General features: G+C 36.6%; 1 protein-coding gene across 2 annotated transcripts in view; it reads left to right on the top strand.

The window, feature by feature from the left end:
* NLGN4X (neuroligin 4 X-linked) overlaps positions 1-22,142 on the top strand; it is a 236,946-nt gene that overhangs the window by 149,190 nt on the left and 65,614 nt on the right. For both annotated transcript variants that reach the window (XM_087726768.1, XM_087726769.1), the window contains one exon: positions 1,214-1,366. In XM_087726768.1, coding sequence (XP_087582894.1) covers positions 1,214-1,366 — 153 coding nt within the window. The remainder of the gene's footprint in view (positions 1-1,213; positions 1,367-22,142) is intronic.

Here is a 22,142-nt window from a genome sequence, read left to right as displayed (position 1 = left end):
ACAGAACTGAACTATTAACTGGTAATATATTGTCCAGACAAATACATCTTTGTTCCTTTTGATTGTAATCCAAAGTTACTTCTAGTTAATAAATTCATTGATTGCAAAAACAAATAAGTCTTCAACGAAGGATGTTCATCAAATCCTCAAAGCCAACTCTTTGCAATGCTTAGCAATCAGTTGTATGGCTATTTGGAATAGATTGTGAAATGTGTCTTGATCTTTATTTATTATGCTGCTCTGTAGTATAGTAGTCATTCAAACCAATGCCACTACCTTTTGAATGATACCAGGGCTTGCTTGAACTAGCATGTGTGTGTCTGGTACATTAGGAGAAATTAATGGTCAAGAATATGTAAGAGAAATTGTTCTGGAAAGGCAATTTGGGGAATAAGTGCTGTTTAAATTGGCTTTTCTTAATTGCACAAAGCATTTTGCTGACTACGTGAAATTATCCATTATATTAATTGCATTATATATTAATTCCATTATATTAATTGGTAGTAGAGATGGAAAACCTAAGCAGGGTTGGATATGGTTAGTTGTTGGATGGAGGAATACCAGTAAAGTAGAGTTAGAAGTTGAAAAGAAGATTCTAAAAGAAGGCAATGGCAAAATGTATTTATTACACAATGTACTGTTAAACTCTTCGGTGTCTCTAAGTAGCTTATGTTACATGGAAATATAGTGTGCTTTGAACGAAAGAATAATGTATCTGTCAAAAAAAATATTCTGCCCAGATTTTTTTGGAACTTTGAATGTTAGTTTATGGGGAGAGGGGTAGTAAGAATGTCAGTTTGTTGTGTTCAAACTATATACATTCTTTATTTCATAAATTGCAAAAAAAAACGTGTTTAATAAGCCAACTGAATATTGGAAATGAATATTGCCATGTGGATTTTCTAACAGCAGTTGTTAATCTATTTTTATTTGGTTGGATATTTGAGTATTGGGAATATTCTGTTACCTTTTCAGTCCTAAAATCAACTGTATATAAGTGATACTTAGGTATTTTTTCCCAAAGTTCTTCCAGAAATCATATTTTCTTTTTGTTATTGGTTATAACCGTGATCATATAAGAAATACATTTGAAATGAAAAAAATATGCAAAACAACTAATTAGCTCTTTGGAAGTAAAAAAAAAAACCTATGATTTTTAAAATTTAATACTTGTATTACTTTCTTGTGTTTTCCTTACTTATATTCTTTTCAGATATACATGATCAGAACAGCAAGAAACCAGTGATGGTCTATATTCATGGTGGATCATATATGGAAGGTACAGGGAATATAGTTGATGGCAGCATACTGGCAAGCTACGGAAATGTCATTGTTGTAACCATCAACTACAGGCTAGGGGTCCTAGGTAAGTGATTGTTTTCCCCTCTTATTCCTCTTTCCCCATCAACTTGTCTCCCTATATCTCTTTAAAAATCATTTGTTCCTGATTTCTTTTATACTTAGCATCACTGGGGGGTTTTGCCTGATAAAATTTAAGTGTAGGGACCCTTTTTATGACTGTTGATGTGGTATGGTAAAGATTATGCTTTATCATGTTGGAACGTTTGGAGTCTAAGATTTAAAATTATGACTATATCTTCTTATGACTGCACCACATCGTTGCTCTTGTGTTTTAAGGAATAAAGACTTGGTCCATGTTTTATAAAGTCAACTAAATAATCTTGTTGTTGAACCCAGTTTTGCTCAACTTCTTTCCCGGTAATTTTCCACTTTATTTCCATAATTCCAAGCTATAATGGCTCAAGAAGTTGACAGCAGAACATTTCAAGGAATTGTGGAAGAATAATATAGCTTCTTTGTGACTTTTTTTTGTTTTTCTAAAGTGCAGAAAATTGATTAATGAAACAATTCATATTGTTGAGAATAGTCTCTCTCTGTGGCTGTTTTGGTGCAGAACTCACAGGCTATGTGGTGTAATGAAGGTTATCTTGACTTATGACCATTAATTTAGCAAACATTTGAAGTTCCAATCGCACTAAAAAGGTAACTTACAACCAGTCCTCACATTTATGACAATCAAAGCCTCCCTGCAGTAATGTGATTGCAATTCTGAAACTTTGCCATCAGCATGTATTTATGATGGTTGTAGTGTCCCAGGGTCAAATTATTGCTTTTTGAGACCTTCCCAGCCAACCTCTGACTATCAATATATATGAAGAAACCAACCCGAAAGTTAAAATTTATTTATTTATTTATTTATTAGACTTATATACCGCTTCATCGGGCTTTCAGCCCTCTCTAAGCGGTTTAAAAATGGCAATAATGTTATGTATCATGATGATTTACTTAACTGACAGAACTGATAGAATATTTTTTTTAAATAGTCTAAGACAATTTTTAAAAAAATTCTACCAACAAGTTAAAATAAAACCATTTTAAAGTATTCCACACACAATAATTTAAAATAAAACCAGTTAAAAGTATTCCACACACAATAAATTAAAATAAATCATTTAAAAAAATTCTATACTCAATATTTTTAAATAAAATGATTTTAAAAAATTCTATACACAATATATTTAAAAGTATTGAGTATAGAATTTTTTTAAATGATTTATTTTAATTTATTCTTGATAGAATCTTTTTTAAATAGTCTAAGACAATTAAAAAAGATTCTATCAACAATAAATTAAAATAAAGCATTTTTAAAAATTCTATACTCAATACTTTTAAATAAAACGATTTAAAAAAATTCTATACACAATAAATAAAATATTCTTTAACAAAAACATTAAAAGCATAAAAGAAAAAAAAACAGGTCACTTACCAGCAGACAGAATCAGCAGCTTTCTGATGCGATGGATGCAGCAGGGAGCAGGCAAGCGACGAGGCAGCAGGTAAGCTGGACTGAAGTTACAAGGGACAACTGGGTCAGCTAGGTCCACCACCTGGCAGGCTTAGCCAGTCAGGTGAGGCTGGGGACTTGGGGGGAGGGGGGAGGGGGATAGCAGGAAGCTGCTGAAAGGTGAAGCGAAGGGAGGACCTGATCAGCAAGCATGATGCAACAGCTGCTCGGGATGTTGGCCGTTGGCGCTGCGCTTTTAAACAGGTGTTAGAGGCAGGCGGGTTGACTCCAGCCCGCTCACTGATTGGCTGAACTCCAGCCAATCAGTGAGCGGCGGGCTGGGCTAGTTTAGTGCAGACTGGCGGGAGAGAGAGAGAGCTGCGATGGAACAGGCAGGGCAAGTGAGCGACAGGGCCAGGGCAGGAATTCCGGAACTTACTTCCGGGTCCACTGGTGGAACCTCTTCAACCGGTACGGTAGATTTGACGAACCTCTTCTACCGAACCGGTTAGAACAGGCAGGAATCCGCCTCTGATGTAAATGCTATAAATATAATAATTAGTCAATATAATTGTGACTTAGAGCCTAGAACATAATTTGTATCCCAAATGGATCATTTAATTGTGTCTAATTAAAAAAACCTGTGCCATCAGATATTTATAAAACTCGCATATAAATTCTTAAATGTAAAGGTACATTGATATATGTTTCCAAATTTTATCTATAACATGCAACAGGAAAGTAAAAATTTCACAGAAATGGAAGAAAGACTGGTCTGAATTATTCAGTAGTCAGTATCTATAGCTTCAAAAACTGAAGGATCTATGAAAACATTATGACTAACTTTTAAGTACAAAAATGAGTTGTATATGTGAGACAACACATTCAAGAAAGACCCAATGGATGGAGAAGAGGGAGTGATTGAAGTTAGTAAATCTCAAATCTCCCAACACTATGATTTAGTTCAACTCATCAGCTTAATTCAGCAGAAGACTCACAGACATAGATAGGTTAATTTCAAATCTTCAGATGCACAGATGCAATACTCATCAATTGGTTTCTCACTGCTAGTGCAAAAATGTATTATCCCATCCTTCGAAATTAATACTTGGTATGGAGCTTAGTGTTTTGAAGCTGAGCACCTATATGTTTACATAGCTACTGTATATACTCGAGTATAAGCCTAATTTTTCAGCCCACTTTTTGGGCTGAAAAAAGCCGCCTCGGCTTATACTCGAGTCAGTGAAAAATTTGCCCGAAATGGAGGAGAAAAAGGGGCGGGGCCATGCCGCTGGGTGACACTCGTGAATGGCCCAGTGCCCCTGTGAGTTTCCCCTCCCTCTGTGTCAGTTTGCCGCGCAGCGCGCACCGCACCATCCCCCCTCCTCACGTTCTAATGTAATGCAGGGCTGTCTTACGATTCCCCTTCCTCCCCCTCCTGCCGCTCTGCAACGATGTCCCACCTCCTCCTTGTTATGGCAAGCAGCCACATAGCGATGTCCCACCTCCTCTGGTACAGTGATCCAATGATAGGAATCACTGTGCCGTGTGTCATAGGAGGCGGGACATCGCTCCCGCGGCTGCACGGGACATCATCATCACAGCGGGACATCAGCATCATGAGGTGAGTGAAGTATTTCATTGAATACACTGCTAGTTTACTGTTTTTCTTTGAAATAAATATTCAAAAACATTATTGGTATCTATTTTTATTTTTGAAATTTACCGGTAGCTGCTGCATTTCCCACCCTAGGCTTATACTCGAGTCAATAACTTTTCCAGTTTTTTGTGGTAAAATTAGGTGCCTCGGCTTATATTCGGGTCGGCCTATACTCGAGTATATACGGTACTCTATCTAGGTCCTCCCTTACTGTTGTATATTAATCTCAATTTTGTTTTTGTTGTGGTTTATTAAGTAAAAAATGAAAATACAGAAATGAGGGTTGCTTTTTTTCCACTATATTGGCAATAATTATAAAATTTTGTGTGCTTTTTTTCTTTCACACAATTTTATGTTAAATAGAGAGTAGGACTGTCTTTAGTGCTAAAACATAAATGTTTTAATAATTTAACCTAATGTAAACCCAGTTGCTTCAATTCCTGATATTATGAAAATATTAAACATTGATATATGCTTGCCATTGTTTCTATATTTTGTTGTGTCAAAACATACATGGAATATATTAAATTGTTATCACTTACTTGATATTAGATGTGTGTTTAGGTAGCATAAAGCTTGATTAAACCTATATGTAAATACTGGACAGAATGCCCTTTATTCCATCCATTTATAAAACTGTCTATAGTCAATTCATCCAATATAATATGAATTATCTCTAGTAAAAGTTGCAATTCATTATAGTGGCCAATATATAATCTTATTTGACAAATGAAATTTCTCATATACTCTTTAAATATATGAATTTATATTCAAGGTAATTTGAATCACTCATTTACCTATAGAAATCAATGTATCCATTAACGAATTAAATTCATCCACCAAAGACAACAGTTAATATCATCATACTAAAAATTACATTGAGGAGTCATTTTAATCCATTTTGATTTCAACTTCATAAACATTAATCTCCCCTACCTACTTACTGAGTGAAAGTTGATTTTTTGAATCAAATTATTATGATTACATTGTAATTGCAAAATTTAACCATATTTTATCATTTCCATAAAAGTGTTCACTAAACCTGTATTTAAGCATTGAATTTTATTTTAAAAATTGCAAATGTTTAAGCTGCTCAGTGCTACTAATGAAAGATATACAGCACATTCAGAAAGTATTCAGACCTTCTTCATTTTTGTCAATTTTGTTATGCTGCAGCCTGATTCTACAGTTGTTGAAATTCATTTTTTCCTCATCATGACAAAGTGAAAAGAGAATTTTAGAAATTTCTGCAAATTTATTAAAAAGAAAAAAAACCTGAAATATCTCATAGGCATATGTATTCTTACCCTTCACTCAGTACTTTTTTGAAGCATCTTTGGCAGCAATTACTGCCTCAAGTCAATTGGGGTACGATGAGACAAACTTTGAATACCTGGATTGGGGAATTTTCTGTCATTCTTCCTTGTAAATCCTCTCAAGTTCAGTCAGGTTGGATAGTGACTATTGATGGACAGCCATTTTCAGGTCCCTCCAGAGATGTTTAATAGGGGTCAAGTCAGGACTCTGGCTGGGCCACACTAGGACATTCACAGAGTTGTCCCTAAGCCACTTCTATATTCTCTTGGCTTGTACTTAGGATCATTATCATGTTGGAAAGTGAAGATCCTGAACACTGTGAAACAGGTTTTCATTGAAGATATCCCTGTACTTTGCTCCATTCAGCTTTCATTCAACCCTAACCAGTCTCCCAGTCCCTGCGGCTGAAAAACACTCCCACAGCATGATGCTGCCATCACCATGCTTCACTTTTGGGATGATATTGGGCTGGTGATAAGTAGTGCCCGGTTTCCTCCAGATATAATATTTAGAATTGAGGCCAATTGGTTTCACCAGACCAAAGAATATTGTTCATCACAGTCTGAGAGTTCTTCAGGTGCTTTTTTGCAAACTCCAAGCAGGCTTTCATGTGTTTTGCACTGAGGAGATGTTTCTATCTAGCCACTCTGCCACAAAGCCCAGATTGGTGGAGGGTTACAGTGATGGTTGTCCTTCTGAAATTCTGTTCCGTCTCCACACAGAATATCTGGAATATCTGAATACATTATTCCTGCAAATCCAATCATAATATCTAAGCTGTCCTCAATGTATGCATCCATGTATTTTACAAAAATGCACCCATGTTTAATAGATGCTGAAAACTGCCAAATTTCTAAAGAAAAAAAACAGCTGCTGGAAGAAAACAATGCATTTGAAAACATATTAGCCTGTAATCTTCGTTTCCTCAGCCCTTCCACTTGTAATGCTTTTAAAGCTTCACATCCATCTTCATTCTCTTTGTCTAGACATTCTTTAATTGTGTTTTCAAAATGTCTAAAAAACTGTGCTGCATATATGGCTGATGGAGAATAATATCTTTATCTTCTTTACGTTTTGCAGTACTACTTTCACAGGCCAGGCTTTTGAGGGATCATAAATACTAAATGCTCTAAACCATAACTGCATTATGAGACTTGTAGAGGGAGCTGCTTAGCCGTATAGCTTAGTCATATACTGAGTTATTGCACTGAAGTGACTTACATTGTACAACCAATCCCCAGACTGTTTGAGAAGCTTAGATAGCTGAACTACTGAAGAAGATAAAGGGGGAATTAAGAGGTCTTTTATTTCCATGTTATGCTAGAAAGCAAATACCATATTAAAAAAAATCAATACAGGTGATGTACATTAAAAATACCAATAAAGCACTAAGTTGAAATTCAACACAGATTTGCACTACGATATAAATCCTTATCAGAGTGAATGCCCAGCCTTACTCTTACAAACTTAGTTTATGTGGAGTGCAAATTTCAAACTAATTCATATTAATGATTATAAAATAAGTTGGAAAATAGTTTCCAGGATTAATTATTATTTAAGATTTTTATAGATTTAGGCAAATCCATGCTGTCATTTTATCCCAGTGCAAAGATAGCCCACTAAATGTTTCATAAATATGTTTGAATGCCTTTGCTGTATCTCAGTGTTGTACAGCTTAGACAGGCTCAAGATGTCTTAAGTTGACATAATGTGAATTGTTTTTTTTCTTTAATATTCCAAATCAAGATGCTGTGTATGGAAACTGTACTAATAGTAATATGCATCAAGGAAGTTGTGTAAAATAATGAGTTTTGTGCTGGCAGTCTTGGAAATTCAATTTGTTCTGCCAGATTCCTTTAGAACCATCTCCTTTAGTCTTGCCCTGGTCTATTTGCCTAACTTGAGCTTCTTTTAGCTGAAAGGAAGACCAGAAGTCTGAGGGGTTAGTAGGTTGGTCATATGCTTGACCTAGGAAGTCAAGACCTAGGCCTTGAAACTGATTCAAGCATCCTAATGTAACACATTAGTTGAAAAAACTCAGCTTTTAAATTTCTGAAGTCTATTCAAATAATTATTTCTTAGAAGTCACTACACCTACAAATTTCTTATTTCTTCTTCTTATGTTAAGTATGTTAATAAATAGTTCCCAGATTGTTCCCTACAGCTATATTCTTTTCTCAATTTCCAGCTCTTCAGTAGCACTTCCCATCACTTGCATTTTATAGATACAAATTATGAACAACCACTAGATAGCTGATAAGAGATACAACTCTCTCCTCCAACTGTTTTATGCCAGCCAGAATTGTTATATCAAACTGTCAATTGGGTGATCTATAGTTTGAAGAAGAAGATGGTGATCATGATATTAAATTAAATTGGTCAATTATGAAATGGGAAAGAAGAAAAAAGAGCATAACCAAAATGCATATATCAACTGGAAGTACTTGGTTAAACTCATATGTCTGTTAAATCTGAATGTATATAATGCACATTATTTTAGTTCTTTGTTTAATAATAAAATTGCATTGATTTATATAAGTCAAATGCCATGAATTGACACAAATGATGAGAAAAAAAACACAAGAGCATTGCTGAGTAGGGCCTATTTTTAACCTTTACATCAGCAATATTGATCTCCAATAATGTTATACATCAACTTGTATGGATTGTTTTCCATTAGGACCTTTAATAACATGAAGGATATGCTGGGTTTTTGAACAATTTAATTAAAAGCCAAGTCATGTTGTGTTTTTTTCAGATTCATCATGTAAAATTATTCTGCAATGTCTCTCATATTGAAGACCTAACCTGTATTACTCCTATTCTTAATCAGTTCTTTGACTGGCATCTAATTTTCCTGATGATAAAGGAAACATAGTTTTTACTGGAGGCAAATTCTTCTGTCCAGTAACACAGATTCCTAAAAGCATGTTGCATAGTTAATTTGACCCCTCCCCCCACAATATTTTTCATTTTGTTTTAGCTTTCATTAAAATTATGTACTACAATTATGTACATTGGTAATTTATTCATTGAGGAAGAGTATACACCCTATTTAACAAATAGATTACGTTCCAAGCAGTTGTTTGTAAGTCTGTTTTGTCTAACAATCATAAATCTATGCCCAGTGTAGACCCTGCCTTGCGTGGGTAGCATCCCAGTGGGCTTTAGGTGGTGGCAGGAGAAGACATAAGAGGGAGTTCTGGGAGGAAGTTGGTTTCTGGAGTGCTGCTTACACACACATATGCAGTATGCAGGGAGCTGCAGAACCAGATGCTATTTTGAGAAATTGTGATGGATATGTAAATGACATGTCTACAAAGATTTTAAAAAATAGCTTATGGTTAAAAAAAGAAGTTATAGATTGATTAACTAGGGTTTTCTAGATCTTCCCTGATCATTTCACCTCCTGTCCTCAATACAATACAATAGCACAGTTGGAAGGGACCTTGGAGGTCTTCTAGTCCAACCCCCTGCCTAGGCAGGAAATCCTATACCATTTCAGACAAATGGCTATCCAGCATCTTCTTAAAGACTTCCAGTGTTAGAGCATTCACAACTTCTGGAGGAAAGCTGTTCCTCTGATTAATTGTTCTAACTGTCAGGAAATTTCTCCTCAGTTCTAAGTTGTTTCTCTCCTTGATTAGTTTCCACCCATTGCTTCTTGTTCTATCCTCCGGTGCCTTGGAGAATAGTTTGACTTCCTCTTCTTTGTGGCAACCCCTGAGATATTGGAACACTGGTATCATGTCTCCCCTAGTCCTTCTTTTCATTAAACTAGACATACGCAGTTCCTGCAACCGTTTTTCATATGTTTTAATCTCCAATCCCCTAATCATCTTTGTTGCTCTTCTCTGAACTTTTTCTAGAGTCTCCACATCTTTTCTACATCGTGGCGACCAAAACTGAATGCAGTATTCCAAGTGTGGCCTTACCAAGGCATTATAAAGTGGCATTAACACTTCATGTTTCTATCCCTCTGTTTATGTAGCCTAGAACTGTGTTGGCTTTTTTGGCAGCTGCTACACACTGCTGGCTCATATTTAAATGGTTGTCCACTAGACCTCCAAGATCCCTCTCACAGTTACTACTATTGAGAAGGTACCACCTATACTGTATCTCTGCATTTCGTTTTTCTTGCCTAAATGTAGAACCTTACTCTTTTCACCATTGAATTTCATTTTATTAGAGAGTGCCCAATGTTCAAGTTTGTCAAGATCCTTCTGTATCTTAAGCCTGTCTTCTGGAGTGTTGGTTATTCCTGCCAGCTTGGTGTCATCTGCAAATTTGATGAGTTCCCCATTTATTCTCTCATCCAAATCATTGATGAAGATGTTGAAGAGTACTGGGCCTAAAACAGAGCCTTGGGGTACTCCACTGCATACTTTCCTCCATGTAGATGCAGTTCCATTGAGGACTACACGTTGAGTGTGGTTGGTCAGCCAGTTACGAATCCATTTGGTGGTGATGCTGTCTAACCCACATTCTTCTACTTTATCTAGTAGTAGGTTATGATCTACCTTATCAAATGCCTTACTGAAGTCCAAGTAAACTATATTGATGGCATTCCTCTGGTCCACTAATTTTGCCACTTTGTCAAAGAATGCAATAAGAGTAGTCTGGCATGATCTGTTTTTTACAAACCCATGTTGGCTTTTGGCTATTACTTTGTTTATTTCTAGGTGTTCGCTAATTCGTTGCTTGATTATCTTTTCCAGAATCTTTCCCACTATTGAGGTCAGGCTGATAGGTGCTCACTTACCAATTTCTTCCCTATTTCAATTTGTGATGCTGTTTTTGATAGGTTGGACTGTTTTATCCCTTTGTGTAAAGACAGATGCAAAAAAATGAGTTAAACAGTTCTGCTTTCTCCCTGTTGCTTGTCACCTTCAGTGTTCTTAATTGTAGTATTACAGTTTGTAAATGAGAAATTGTACTTTGACTCCAACATAAATAGGCTTTAAATTATAAAACATCTATTGAGAAGAATGCTGACTGATCTTACTGATTAGTGCTATGTGCTATTGAGAAAACAACATAATTTAAAATAGTAAAATCAGCAAAAAAAAATGCAGTATTTTGTGTAAATCACCAAATGTAATATCTAATCAGCTTTCTAGAAGTAATTTGAAGTTTTATGGAATGAATTTTCTTCATAAAAGTGCAAGATCAGTGTCAATTAGAGAGCATTCATATAATATGCATGATGGTATGTTTTACTGTATATTGTGTACTAAAATACATAATATATCCTGCATATTATTAAGCATTTTATATTGCTTCAATATATATAATAAAGAAAAACATTCAGAGTATAGGAAGAAACATTAAAAATTCATAAATTAATGCTCATTTAATCAGGACATTAAATATAAAATGAGATACATTTCCAGTAGACACTGAAAACTTAACACTAATCATAAGGGGGAACGTATTTTATACAGGAAAAATATTACTGTAGTTAAAATCAGTCATTGTCAATTCATTAAATAACATTTTTCACAATTGATGGTACCAGTCAAATATGTTTGGATAGCCATAACAATCTAATAGGCTTATAGTATTAATGGGACACAATGGCCCAGTGGCTAAGATGCTGAGCTTGTGAATCAGAAAGATCAGCAGTTCGACGGTTCGAATCCCTAGCGCCAAGGAAAGGAATGAGCTCCGGTTACTTGTCCCAGCTTCTGCCAATCTAGCAGTTTGAAAGCACATAAAAATGCAAGTAGAAAAATAGGGACCACTTTGGTGGGAAGGTAAGAGTGTTCCGTGCACCTTCAGCATTTAGTCATGCTGGCCCAATGACCAAGAAGATGTCTTTGGACAGTGCTGGCTCTTCGGCTTTGAAACAGAGATGAGCACAGCCCCCTAGAGTTGGAACAACTAGCACATATGTGTGAGAAGAAACTTTACTTTTACCTTTATAAATGGGACAGTAATATTTCACGTTAGTCTTCCTTGATTGTTTATGGATAAATGTGCCAACATGATAAACATAGTTTGATACAAAATAGTTAAGCTTATGCAGTTCCTTGAATCCAGCTATATGAGCAAGTGGCCTATCAATAGTCATGCCATTTCATTAGTTCTGATTTAAAGAAAAACCTATTGAGAGCTTTAAAGTCAAATTTTAAGGATATCATTTTGAGGTTATTTAAAATTTATCTAATTAACATAATGACATCTAGTGTATCATTGTTTCAGAAAGAACATAGTTGACATACAAACCAAAATTAACTTTAACCTTCTTATCAAAGTCATCAGAATCTCCATCAATTGTGTAGATGCACTCCTAAAGTCATTAGTTTGTAATGGTTTGTGCAACTGCAAGAGTGCAGGTCCCACATTGATAAGTAAAGTGCTTTTACCCAGAAATGAAAATAATAACTTGCAGGCATATTGAAATTCAAACTCAACCAGTTCTGATTAAGCATCATTTTCTGCAAACATGGGATCAAGAGGTGACATAGAAATCACTACATGACAATTCCCCAAAAGATTCATACAAGCGTTTGATGCATTGGAAATTGAATTTTACTTTGTGGCAGTCTACATTACAACTGCCAACATGTCTGGATGAAAATGGATCCAAGATTTCTAGTTTAATATTTGTGGGAGGAGAGATTTGATAAAGCCAGTGTACCGATGAAGCCTATCCATTGAAAGTCATGTTTGAGCATGATGACAAACTAGTCATAGTGGTCAACCCTTTGGTGACATCTTGGTTCACTGTCTTTATCTTTTGGATAAATATTTTTATTCCCTTATTGATTTTAATTATTATTATTAATTAAAATAATTAGTATTTTAATTATAAAATAGTGTGTTAAATAGTGCATTAAAAATCAATATGGTGAGGTCCCCACATATGTAGCTTGTATGTGTTACCAATTGTATTAGAAATATGTGGTTTTTCTAACTGCATTTTTGAAATGTACAGTTTCAGGATTAGTCTTGTCTTTTATTTCTATTTTATTACAATATTTTTCAGAATGATTTAATATACAATTCATTAACTTAAAAATAATTATCATTTAACTTCATATTATGGATGTATACATATTCGTTTCATTAGTTACAGAAAAAACTTATTATTGGAAGTAACTCCTGAATAGGAGTTCAAGAAATGTGCCATATTAAGGAGACTGACTCTTTATACCAGGCATAAATGAAGATTCTTCAACTCGTGTTATGTGTAATGTTGAAGAATATAAATATCAGCAGAAGTGTTTTGGAGTCTGTGAAGTGAACAGATATTTTTGTTAGAGTTGTAGTTTGATGAAGACAGTGTCATATAGCAGATTAATTTCTGCTTTCCACTAATATATTCAAGTACTTTTTTCTGACTGAATAGGGCACATAGCATTTGGGATTTCATTTTCAAATTAAATAAGGTGGTTAAAAAACTTTTCAGCATAGAACTAGTAATTTTTTTTGTTTAATTGATTTTTGAGATTTTGTACATTTGTCTATTTAAAGATCACAGCACCATAAATTATATACCCCATAGTTATAAACTCATAACCCATAATAATTTCAATACAGTAATGTCACTAATCTTCTTTCATGGACAGGTCAATACATTATTTATCAAGTCCTTAGGATTCTCAAAACCAACTGTCAATAATTCTTACATCTTTTGATTTTCATTTAATATGGTCCTAAGAGGCAAGCAAATGACCAAGCTCATAATGTATCAAGAATTTCACAGTTCAACCCTGACCTACATATACTTTCTTCTATTGGAATGGTAAGGCTTAGAATGCTTCTATTCTAAATAATAAAAGCCACCATGCCTTTTCCTCTCATCTATTTCCAAGATATTCTGATTCTTCCTTCCTTTCAGCAAACTAAGCTCAGTCCTTATCTAAAGTAGTAGTTTGCTCATTGCATATGTGTGTATGTGTATGAGTTAACACTACCAAGAGAATTTATTATATTTTGACTATATATTTTGTCTAGCTTGGGAAACTACTCTCTGAAAAAAGTTGTTTTATATATTTTTCATATGTGTATGTGTTTGGCATTTACTGTAATTCAATTATAAGGAGGTAGCAATAGCACATAGACTTATATACCATTTCATCGTGCTTTATAAATCATTCTAAGTGATTTACAGTGTCAGCATTTTGCCCCCAACAATCTGGGTCCTAATTTTACCAACCTCAGAAGGATGGAAAGCTGAGCCAACCTTGAACCAGTCAGGATTGAACTTGTCGCAGTGAACAGTGTCAGCCTTCAATACTGTATTCCAACCACTGTGCCACCAAGACCCTTAGGTAACAGATCATTGTATTCATGATTTTTTTTTCTAAAACTATTTTTTGTCTGTTGAACATTACAAGAAGTTTATTAGTTAACTCTCATGTGATTTATACACCAACCTTCCAAACCTTTGGAAAATTCATTACAATTTGGTTAGGATTTGCAACTATACAGCATCTATTAAAATAAAGATATGCTCTGCTTATTTATTTTTTTACTAGATGACCCTCCATAGCAATTTCCCAATGTGTACCTGAATACATTGGAATCTGAAGTTGCAGAATATAACAAAACTGTGTGGGATGGAAGGAATTAGCTTTTCCTTAATAATAATCACTCACTAATTCCCTTCATGCTCAAATTTAATCATTATGCCCTTTAACTATCCTTTTTCAGTCAAAGCCAGGGAATGCTGAAAAATATTTCTTATAATATTAATATATGTGCAAAACACAACTAGAATGATACCAGAAAATTAATTATACTTTTAAAATATATATATTGGTATCACTGCCTTTGTACAAAGAAATATGTTAGGCTCTTAAAATACCATTGATTCTCATATAACAATTATAAAACATTTTAAAAAGCATTTAAGTATAGTGCTTGTTTCTTTTGCCTAACTCCCAAAAAGTCATCCAATCCCCAATCTCAAAAATTCTGGTTTTTTTTTTATGTTTACAAGAATGAAAAGTGGAATGAAACCATTTTCTTACTAATCAATTACAATAATTTGAAACATTGTTTTGAGTTTGAAATATTTATAATACACTTGATCATTTAATGATTTGTTGCATTACAAATATCACAATGTTTACAATAGGTTTTCATTATTGTTTTTCATATTGCTCATAAATGGTATACAGATTTTTTTTCATCTTAGTTTTTAACTCCTGCTATTCCTTCCTTGTCTTTTCACTCCACTATTTCACCACTTCTAGGATTTACAGATAGTCCTCAAGTTACAGCATTCCTGTCAACTGTCCAGTTGTGTAATGGCTCCTCTCCTAACTTAAGAAAGTAAAGACTCTTGAAACAGATTGTTTCAAAAGGAACCTTTAATTAAGCAGAATGGAAAACCATTAGAAGCAAAGCAGCATCTGAAGCCCTTTAGGCAATGCAAGTGGAATTAAACTGATAATGACCCCTCCCCTTTGTCAGAATGCAGATTCTGGCCAATACACAAGTGTGAAGATGTTTCCTTAACTCTTCTGCCCTGAGAGTTGAATAAAACACACATTTTCCAGTGGAAGAGAGGGAGTGGTCATGTGTGCGTATTCTCAAAGCCTGATTGGTCCAAGACTGAGAGTAAAACTTCTTAAATGCTCCTTCCTGCCTTTCTAGCCTAGTTTCCTCTCAGTCTCTTGGTCCAAGCACTGCTTGAGTTTTGTGAGTAGAGAGTTAGTGATATTTGTTGTTTGTTTCAATTGGCTTATTATATTCGGTTTAATTAGACTTTTAAATTTACTGAAAATTCTATTTGTTGCTGTGGCCCAGGGGTTTCTGCCTCTGGCAGTGGGGGGGTCCTGTGGGGTGTTCTGACCCCCCCATCTGCGGGCCCGGAGTCCCAAGCCTATCCCTGGGGTAGTGGGGGTGCGGTGCTCCAGTGCAGCTGTTGCGGGGAGCTTACATTTTCGGCAGAGGCCGGCAGAAGGCTCCTATAGCACCACGAGGCACCCACATAGTTGTGGAGCCGCCGTTTGCATCTGGGCGGCTTCTGAGCGCTCTGTTCGAGCGCCCAATGCAGTTTAAGCTTCGGAGGGGAGTGCGAACCTTGTGCTGCGGAGCCCCCTGGATTGCCGAGCTCAAGTGAAGAGAGGTGGGCGCAGCCGTTGCGGTTCATTTCGGCCCCTGATTCAGCCGCGCCAGCCGTTTGTAGTTCCGGTGGCCATTTTGGTTGCCGCCACATGCGCAGGCCTTTTTTTGCCAGCACTTCCTTCGCAAGGCCCAAGCCAGGGATGATCGGCCTAGCCCTCCTTCTTGTCATGAAGGGCCCAGGCTCCGATTTTATTCCCAGAGGTATAGTGCAATCGAAGATTGTCTTCTGAAGACAGAAAACAGACAACATTCCATACAGTATATTTAGTAATAAAGCACTTTGTCTGGAGGCTTTCACGAAGAATCACCTACAATTTTAGACCTGGTGACCTTTCTCAATTTATTTTACAATATGTAATATTTAATCTAGAAGAGTTACTTTTCCATCCAGAGAGTACCTGGGTTTCTGTAGTTTGGCTTTGCTTCCATAGTTACATTGAAGATATATGTAAATTTTATTTTAAAGACAGATAGAATTTCTGTAGAATATGGACTAATCTATAACATTATTTACATATCTAATTTTAATCATAATATAACTATAATAAGAAATCTTATTAAAATTTACCAAGCTGGCTAATACTAGTCATTCAATTAATCATACATTAGAGTCTTTTCATTTGTTGTATTATGATTTGTATATATGTAGTACTATAATTACACTGAACTGTACTTTTAGTTATTCAAACCCCTATAAGCCCCTAAAAAATGTAGGAATAAAGCTTTGATCTACTTATTTTCCAAGCTGTGCAATTTTTTTTGCAAAATGATTTTAAGCATATGTAGCTAAGTCCTTCCTTCAATATGTTTTATGCATAATATACCAAGAAATTTCATATACATGTTGAATATAAACAGTGTAATGGCTATAATTCATTCACTCATCCATCCATCCATCCACTCATTCATTAAACATGAAATAAACAGTAGCAATTCCACTTCTGGAATTATAAAATTGACCAAATGATAGGCTCAACAAATTCAGTGAATTTGACACCATTGCTGGCAGATTAGTTTCTGTTCATCAGATTCAAATTGAAAAGTAGAATGCTAAAACTAAGATTAATTCACATGCCTATAACTTTAAGACAGGTGTAGGTATTATATGATCACATTCCTGCACCTCACAAAGCACTCCTTTAGATAGTGGGGAAAACACTGGATTTTCACAAGGAAACCTGAGAATATTGATATGTGCAGAGTAAAATAATAAGAAAGAAAGAAATATGCTATACCATTTCAGAAAAGTGAATGTCCAATCTCTTTAAAAAACCTCCAGTGATGAAGCACCCACAACTTCTGAAGGCAAGTTCTTCCATTGTCCTCACTGTTAGGAAGTTTCTCCTTAATTCCAGGCTACTTTTCTTCATTAATTTCCATCCATTGTTTCTTGTCCTTCCCTCTGGCACTTTGGAAAATAAATTGACCCCTTCTTTTCTCTAGAGTAGGCCAAACCCAAATCCTGCAATGGTTCTTCATATATTTTAGTCTCCAGGCCTTTAATCATCTTAGTTGCTCTTCTCTACACTTTTTCCAAAGTTTCAACGTCTTTTTGTAATGTGACCAAAACTAGATGTAGTATGCCAGATGTGGTCTTACTAGGGTTTTATAAAGTGGTACTAACACTTCACATGATTTTTTATTCTATGTCTCTGTTTATACAATCAAGGATTGTATTAGGTTTTCTTTGGCTGCTGCCGCACCCTGTTGACTCATGTTTAAGTGATCGTCCAAGGTTTCTCTTGTACCTTTGGTTTTTCCTGCCCAGTGGTAAAGCATTGCTTTTCTCCACATTAAATCTCATTTTGTTGGACAGGACGCAATGTTCAAGGTCTTTTTAGATTCTGGGGTGTTGGCTATTCCTGCCTGCTTTGTGTCATCTGCAAATTTGATGAGTTCCTCTTCTATTTCCTCATCTAAGTCATTTGTGAAGATATTGAAGAGTACTGGGCCTAAGATGGAGCCTTGTGGTACCCCACTGCTTACTTCCCTCCATGTAGATGTACTACCATTAAGGACTGCTCATTGAGGATGGTTTGTCAGCCAGTTACAAATCCATCTGGTGGTGATGCTGTCTATCCCACATTTTTCTAGTTTACCAAGAAGTAGGTTGTAGTCTACTTAGTGGAGTACCTTGCTGAAGTCTTAAGTGTACTATGTCCACAGCATTTCACTGGTCTGTTAGTTTAGTCACTTTGTCAACAAATGAAATAAAATTGGTTTGGCGTGATCTGTTTTTAACAAACCCATGCTGGCTATTAGTTAGAACTTTATTTGTTTCTAGATGTTCACATATCTGTTTTTTAAAAAAATAATATATTATTTTCCAGTATCTTCCCAGGTATTGATGTAAGGCTGATTGGTCTGTAGTTTCCTGGGTCTGTTTCCCCCCTCTTTTTTGAAGATGTGAACTACATCAGCTCTTTTCCAATCCTCTGTTAGTTTCCTGGTCTTCCAAGATTTTTTTAAAGATATAATACAATGGTTCTGAGATAACATCTGCCAGCTCTTTCAGAACTCTGGAATGTAATCCATCAGGTACCAATGATTTACCTTCATCAAGGTCTTATAGGTGTTCTCTTACCATTTTCTTGTTTGTTTAAATTTTTATTTCTACTCTCTCTTTTAAAGTTATGTTTTTGATAGGTTGGGCTACAGTTTCTTTTTGTGTGAAGATTGATGCAAAATATGAATTAACCAGCTCTGCTTTCTCTCTACTGCCTGTTAGTTCCTTGCTATCTTCTCTCTTTGATTTTTTTCTTCTTATTTATATTTTGAAAGAAACTGTATTTATTATCTTTGAGTTTTGTCTTTGTTGATTTTGAACCTTTGCTTTCCTGACTTCATCTTTGCAGACATGGGATATCTGCTGATATTTTACCTTAGTTATGTGTTCCTCTTTCCATTTTTTGTACTTTTCCTTTTTGTCTTTCAGTTTATCAGAGAGAACTTTGTGCAATCATGGTTTCTTCATGGATTTTTTTTTCATTTTCAGTAGGATTGTGTTGGACTGGGCTTTTATGATCTTATTTTTCAGTGTTTCCCACACTTCTTGAGTTGTTTTCCCCTTTAGGATTTTTATGCATGAAATTTTGCTTAGGCATTCTCTGAAATTGTTAAAATAAGATGTTTTAAAGGTTAAGACACTGGTTGAATTATAGCGATTGCTTGTGTTTGCATTATATTGAATTCCAGTGTGAAGTGGTCCAGTCATGGGTTCTGGATCCCGTTGCAACCGGTACAGTGCAACGGGGCCCGGCATCCACCACATGAACGTGTGCAGTACACGTACACACTTGCACAGCGCACACATACATCATTACCTCCTGCGACACCTCTGCGATGCTCCAGCTGCTCGGCGGAGCTTTGCGCAGGCACCATATTCTCTGTGTGCATGCACGGAAGCACCAAAGAGCTCAAATACTGGTAAGGAGCTCGGGCGAGTGGGTGGGCCTCTGGAGCACCGTACCAGAATGGTACCCGGTGTTCCTGGCAGGCATCAGTACGCCCATACATGGGCGTACCAGTCGTAACCCACCACTAACGTGGTCACTCTCACCAAGGTTCTGGCAACTTCAACTCCCTCTATCACGTCTTCTTTCATAGTAGGTCTGGTATAATTTTTCATTTAGTTCTAAGTTGGTTAGGAATCTGTTTGATCTCACACTTGTTGCAGAGTTTGCCTCCCAGTTGATATCAGGTTAGTTAAAGTGTCCCATTACACTGTGGTATGTTTCCCATGTACATTTGTCCATTGATTAGCAAAGAGTTCATCTATTTATTCGGCTTGGTTGGATGTCCTGTAGTATATGCTTATAGTCATGTCATTTTTTCCCCTCCTTTTATACTTACCCATATGGATTCTAGGAGGTTTTCATCCTTGGTTTTGTGTATTTATGTAGAGATGTAGAGATATATAATGCAACTCCACCTCCTCATTTGTTTGGTCTGGTTTTTTGAATAGTTTGTATTCTTCCATCAGTACATTCCAGTCATGAGTTTCATCCCACCAAGTTTCAGTAATGGCAATTATATCAGACCTGCCTTCATGTACTAATACTTCAAGTTCACCCTGTTTGTCCCTAAACTTTGAGTGTTACTGTATAGGCATTTGAGTCCTACTTTAGAAATATAGAATAACAGAGTTGGAAGGAACCTTGGAGGTCTTCTAGTCCAACCACTTGCCTAGGCAAGAAACCTTACACCACTTCAGGCAAATGGTTATCCAACATCTCCTTAAAAACTTCCAGTGTTGTAGCATTCACAACTTCTGGAGGTAAGTTGTTCCACTGATTAATTGTTCTAACTGTCAGGGAATTTCTCCTCAGTTCTAAGTTGCTTCTCTCCTTGATTAGTTTCCACCCATTGCTTCTTGTTTTACCTTCAGGTCCTTTGGAGAATAGCTTTACTCCCTCTTCTTTGTGGCAACCCCTGAGATATTGGAACACTGCTATCATGTCTCCCCTAGTCCTTCTTTTCATTAAACTAGACATACCCAGTTCCTGCAACCATTCTTCATATGTTTTAGCCTCCAGTCCCCTAATCATCTTTGTTGCTCTTCTCTGCAGTCTTTCTATAGTCTCCACATCCTTTTTACATTGTGGCGACCAAAATCGAAGGCAGTATTCCAACTGTGGCCTTACCAAGGCATTATAAAGTGGTATTGACACTTCATGTCATCTTGATTTTATCCCTCTGTTTATGCAGCCTAGAACTGTGTTGGCTTTTTTGGTAGCTGCTGCACACCGCTGGCTCATATTTAAATAGTTGTCCACTAGAACTCCAAGATCCCTCTCCTAGTTACTATTATTCAGCAAGATACCACATATACTGTACCTGTGCATTTTGTTTTTCTTGCCTAAATGTAGAACTTTATTTTTTCCACCACTGCATACTTCCCTTCATGTAGATGCAGTTCCATTCTCTCACCCCTCATGTTCAACATATATATGAAACCACTGGTGAGATCATCCGTGGTTTTGGGGTATGGTATCATCAATATGCTGATGATACCCAACTTTTCATCTCTACCCCAAACCACCCAAACGATGCCCTCAACGTGATGTCTCGATGCCTGGAGGCTGTGCGGATCTGGATGGGGAGGAACAGGCTCAAGCTCAATCCCTCCAAGACTGAGTGGCTGTGGTTTCCATCATCCCTATTTGTGCATCTTGTTTCATCTTTGATGACAGTGGGAGAAATTCTAGCCCCCTCAGAGAGGGCCCACAATCTGGGTGTCCTCTTGGATATGCGGCTTAGTTTAGAAGAACACCTGATGGCCGTGACCATGGGGGCTTTTACCAGGTTCGCCAGGTACGTCAGATGCGCCCTTCCTGCATTGGGATGCTCTGTGCACAGTCACTCATGCCCTCGTCCTTTCTCGCCTGGACTACTGTAATGCTCTCTACATGGGGCTGCCCTTGAAGAGCACCCGGAGGCTTCAGCTGGTCCAGAATGCGGCTGCGCAGGTTATCATGGGGCATCTAGGTGCTCCCATGTTACACCCTTTTTAGGCGGCCTGCACTGGTTGCTGGTTGTCTTCTGGGTGCGATTCAAGGTACTAATTATGACCTTTAAAGCGCTCCTTGGCTTAGGCCCAGGATACCTCCTAGACCACCTACTGCCACTGGTAGCCTCCCACCATCCAGTGCAATCCCACAGAGTTGGCCTCCTCAGGGTACCGTCGGCCAGACAGTGTCAGCTAGTGACCCCCAGGAGGCGAGTCTTCTCTGTGGGAGTGCCTTCCCTCTGGAATGAGCTGCCCCCGGAGCTTCGTATAATCTCTGACCTCCGGTCCTTCCGACGTACCCTAAAAAGTTGGCTTTTCCAGCAAGCCAGCCTGGCCTGAACAAAACAAAATAAATTATTGATCATTGTTAATTTTAATTCATTTTTTTTAAAAAAATGTTATTGTCAATTCTAATTGGGTTTGTTTGGGATATTCTATTTAATTTTTTTTAACTTTTGTATTATGTGTTTCTTTTAATGTTGTATGCCGCCCTGAGTCCTTGGGAGAAGGGCGACATATAAATCTAATAAACCAAACCAAACCATTGAGGACTATACATCCAATTTTAGTTTAAAGCCCTTTTGATAAGATGAGCCTGTTATTTTCTGAATATATTTTTTCTAGTTCTTGTGAGGATTACTCCATCTCTTGACAGTAGTCCTTCATCTAGATAATGCAGGCCATGGTCTAGGAAGCCTAAGTTAGAGTATCTTGATGACACCAGTTTTTAAGCCAGTGGTTCATTTTTAAACATATGATAACTAAAC

Source organism: Thamnophis sirtalis, unplaced genomic scaffold (assembly GCF_051295495.1).
Source record: "Thamnophis sirtalis isolate CommonGarterSnake01/CBP01778 unplaced genomic scaffold, rThaSir2_p1.2 scaffold_12, whole genome shotgun sequence".
Lineage (NCBI taxonomy): Eukaryota > Metazoa > Chordata > Lepidosauria > Squamata > Natricidae > Thamnophis > Thamnophis sirtalis.
Note: the sequence above shows the minus strand (reverse complement) of the source record. Positions and strands in the feature narration are given on the sequence as shown.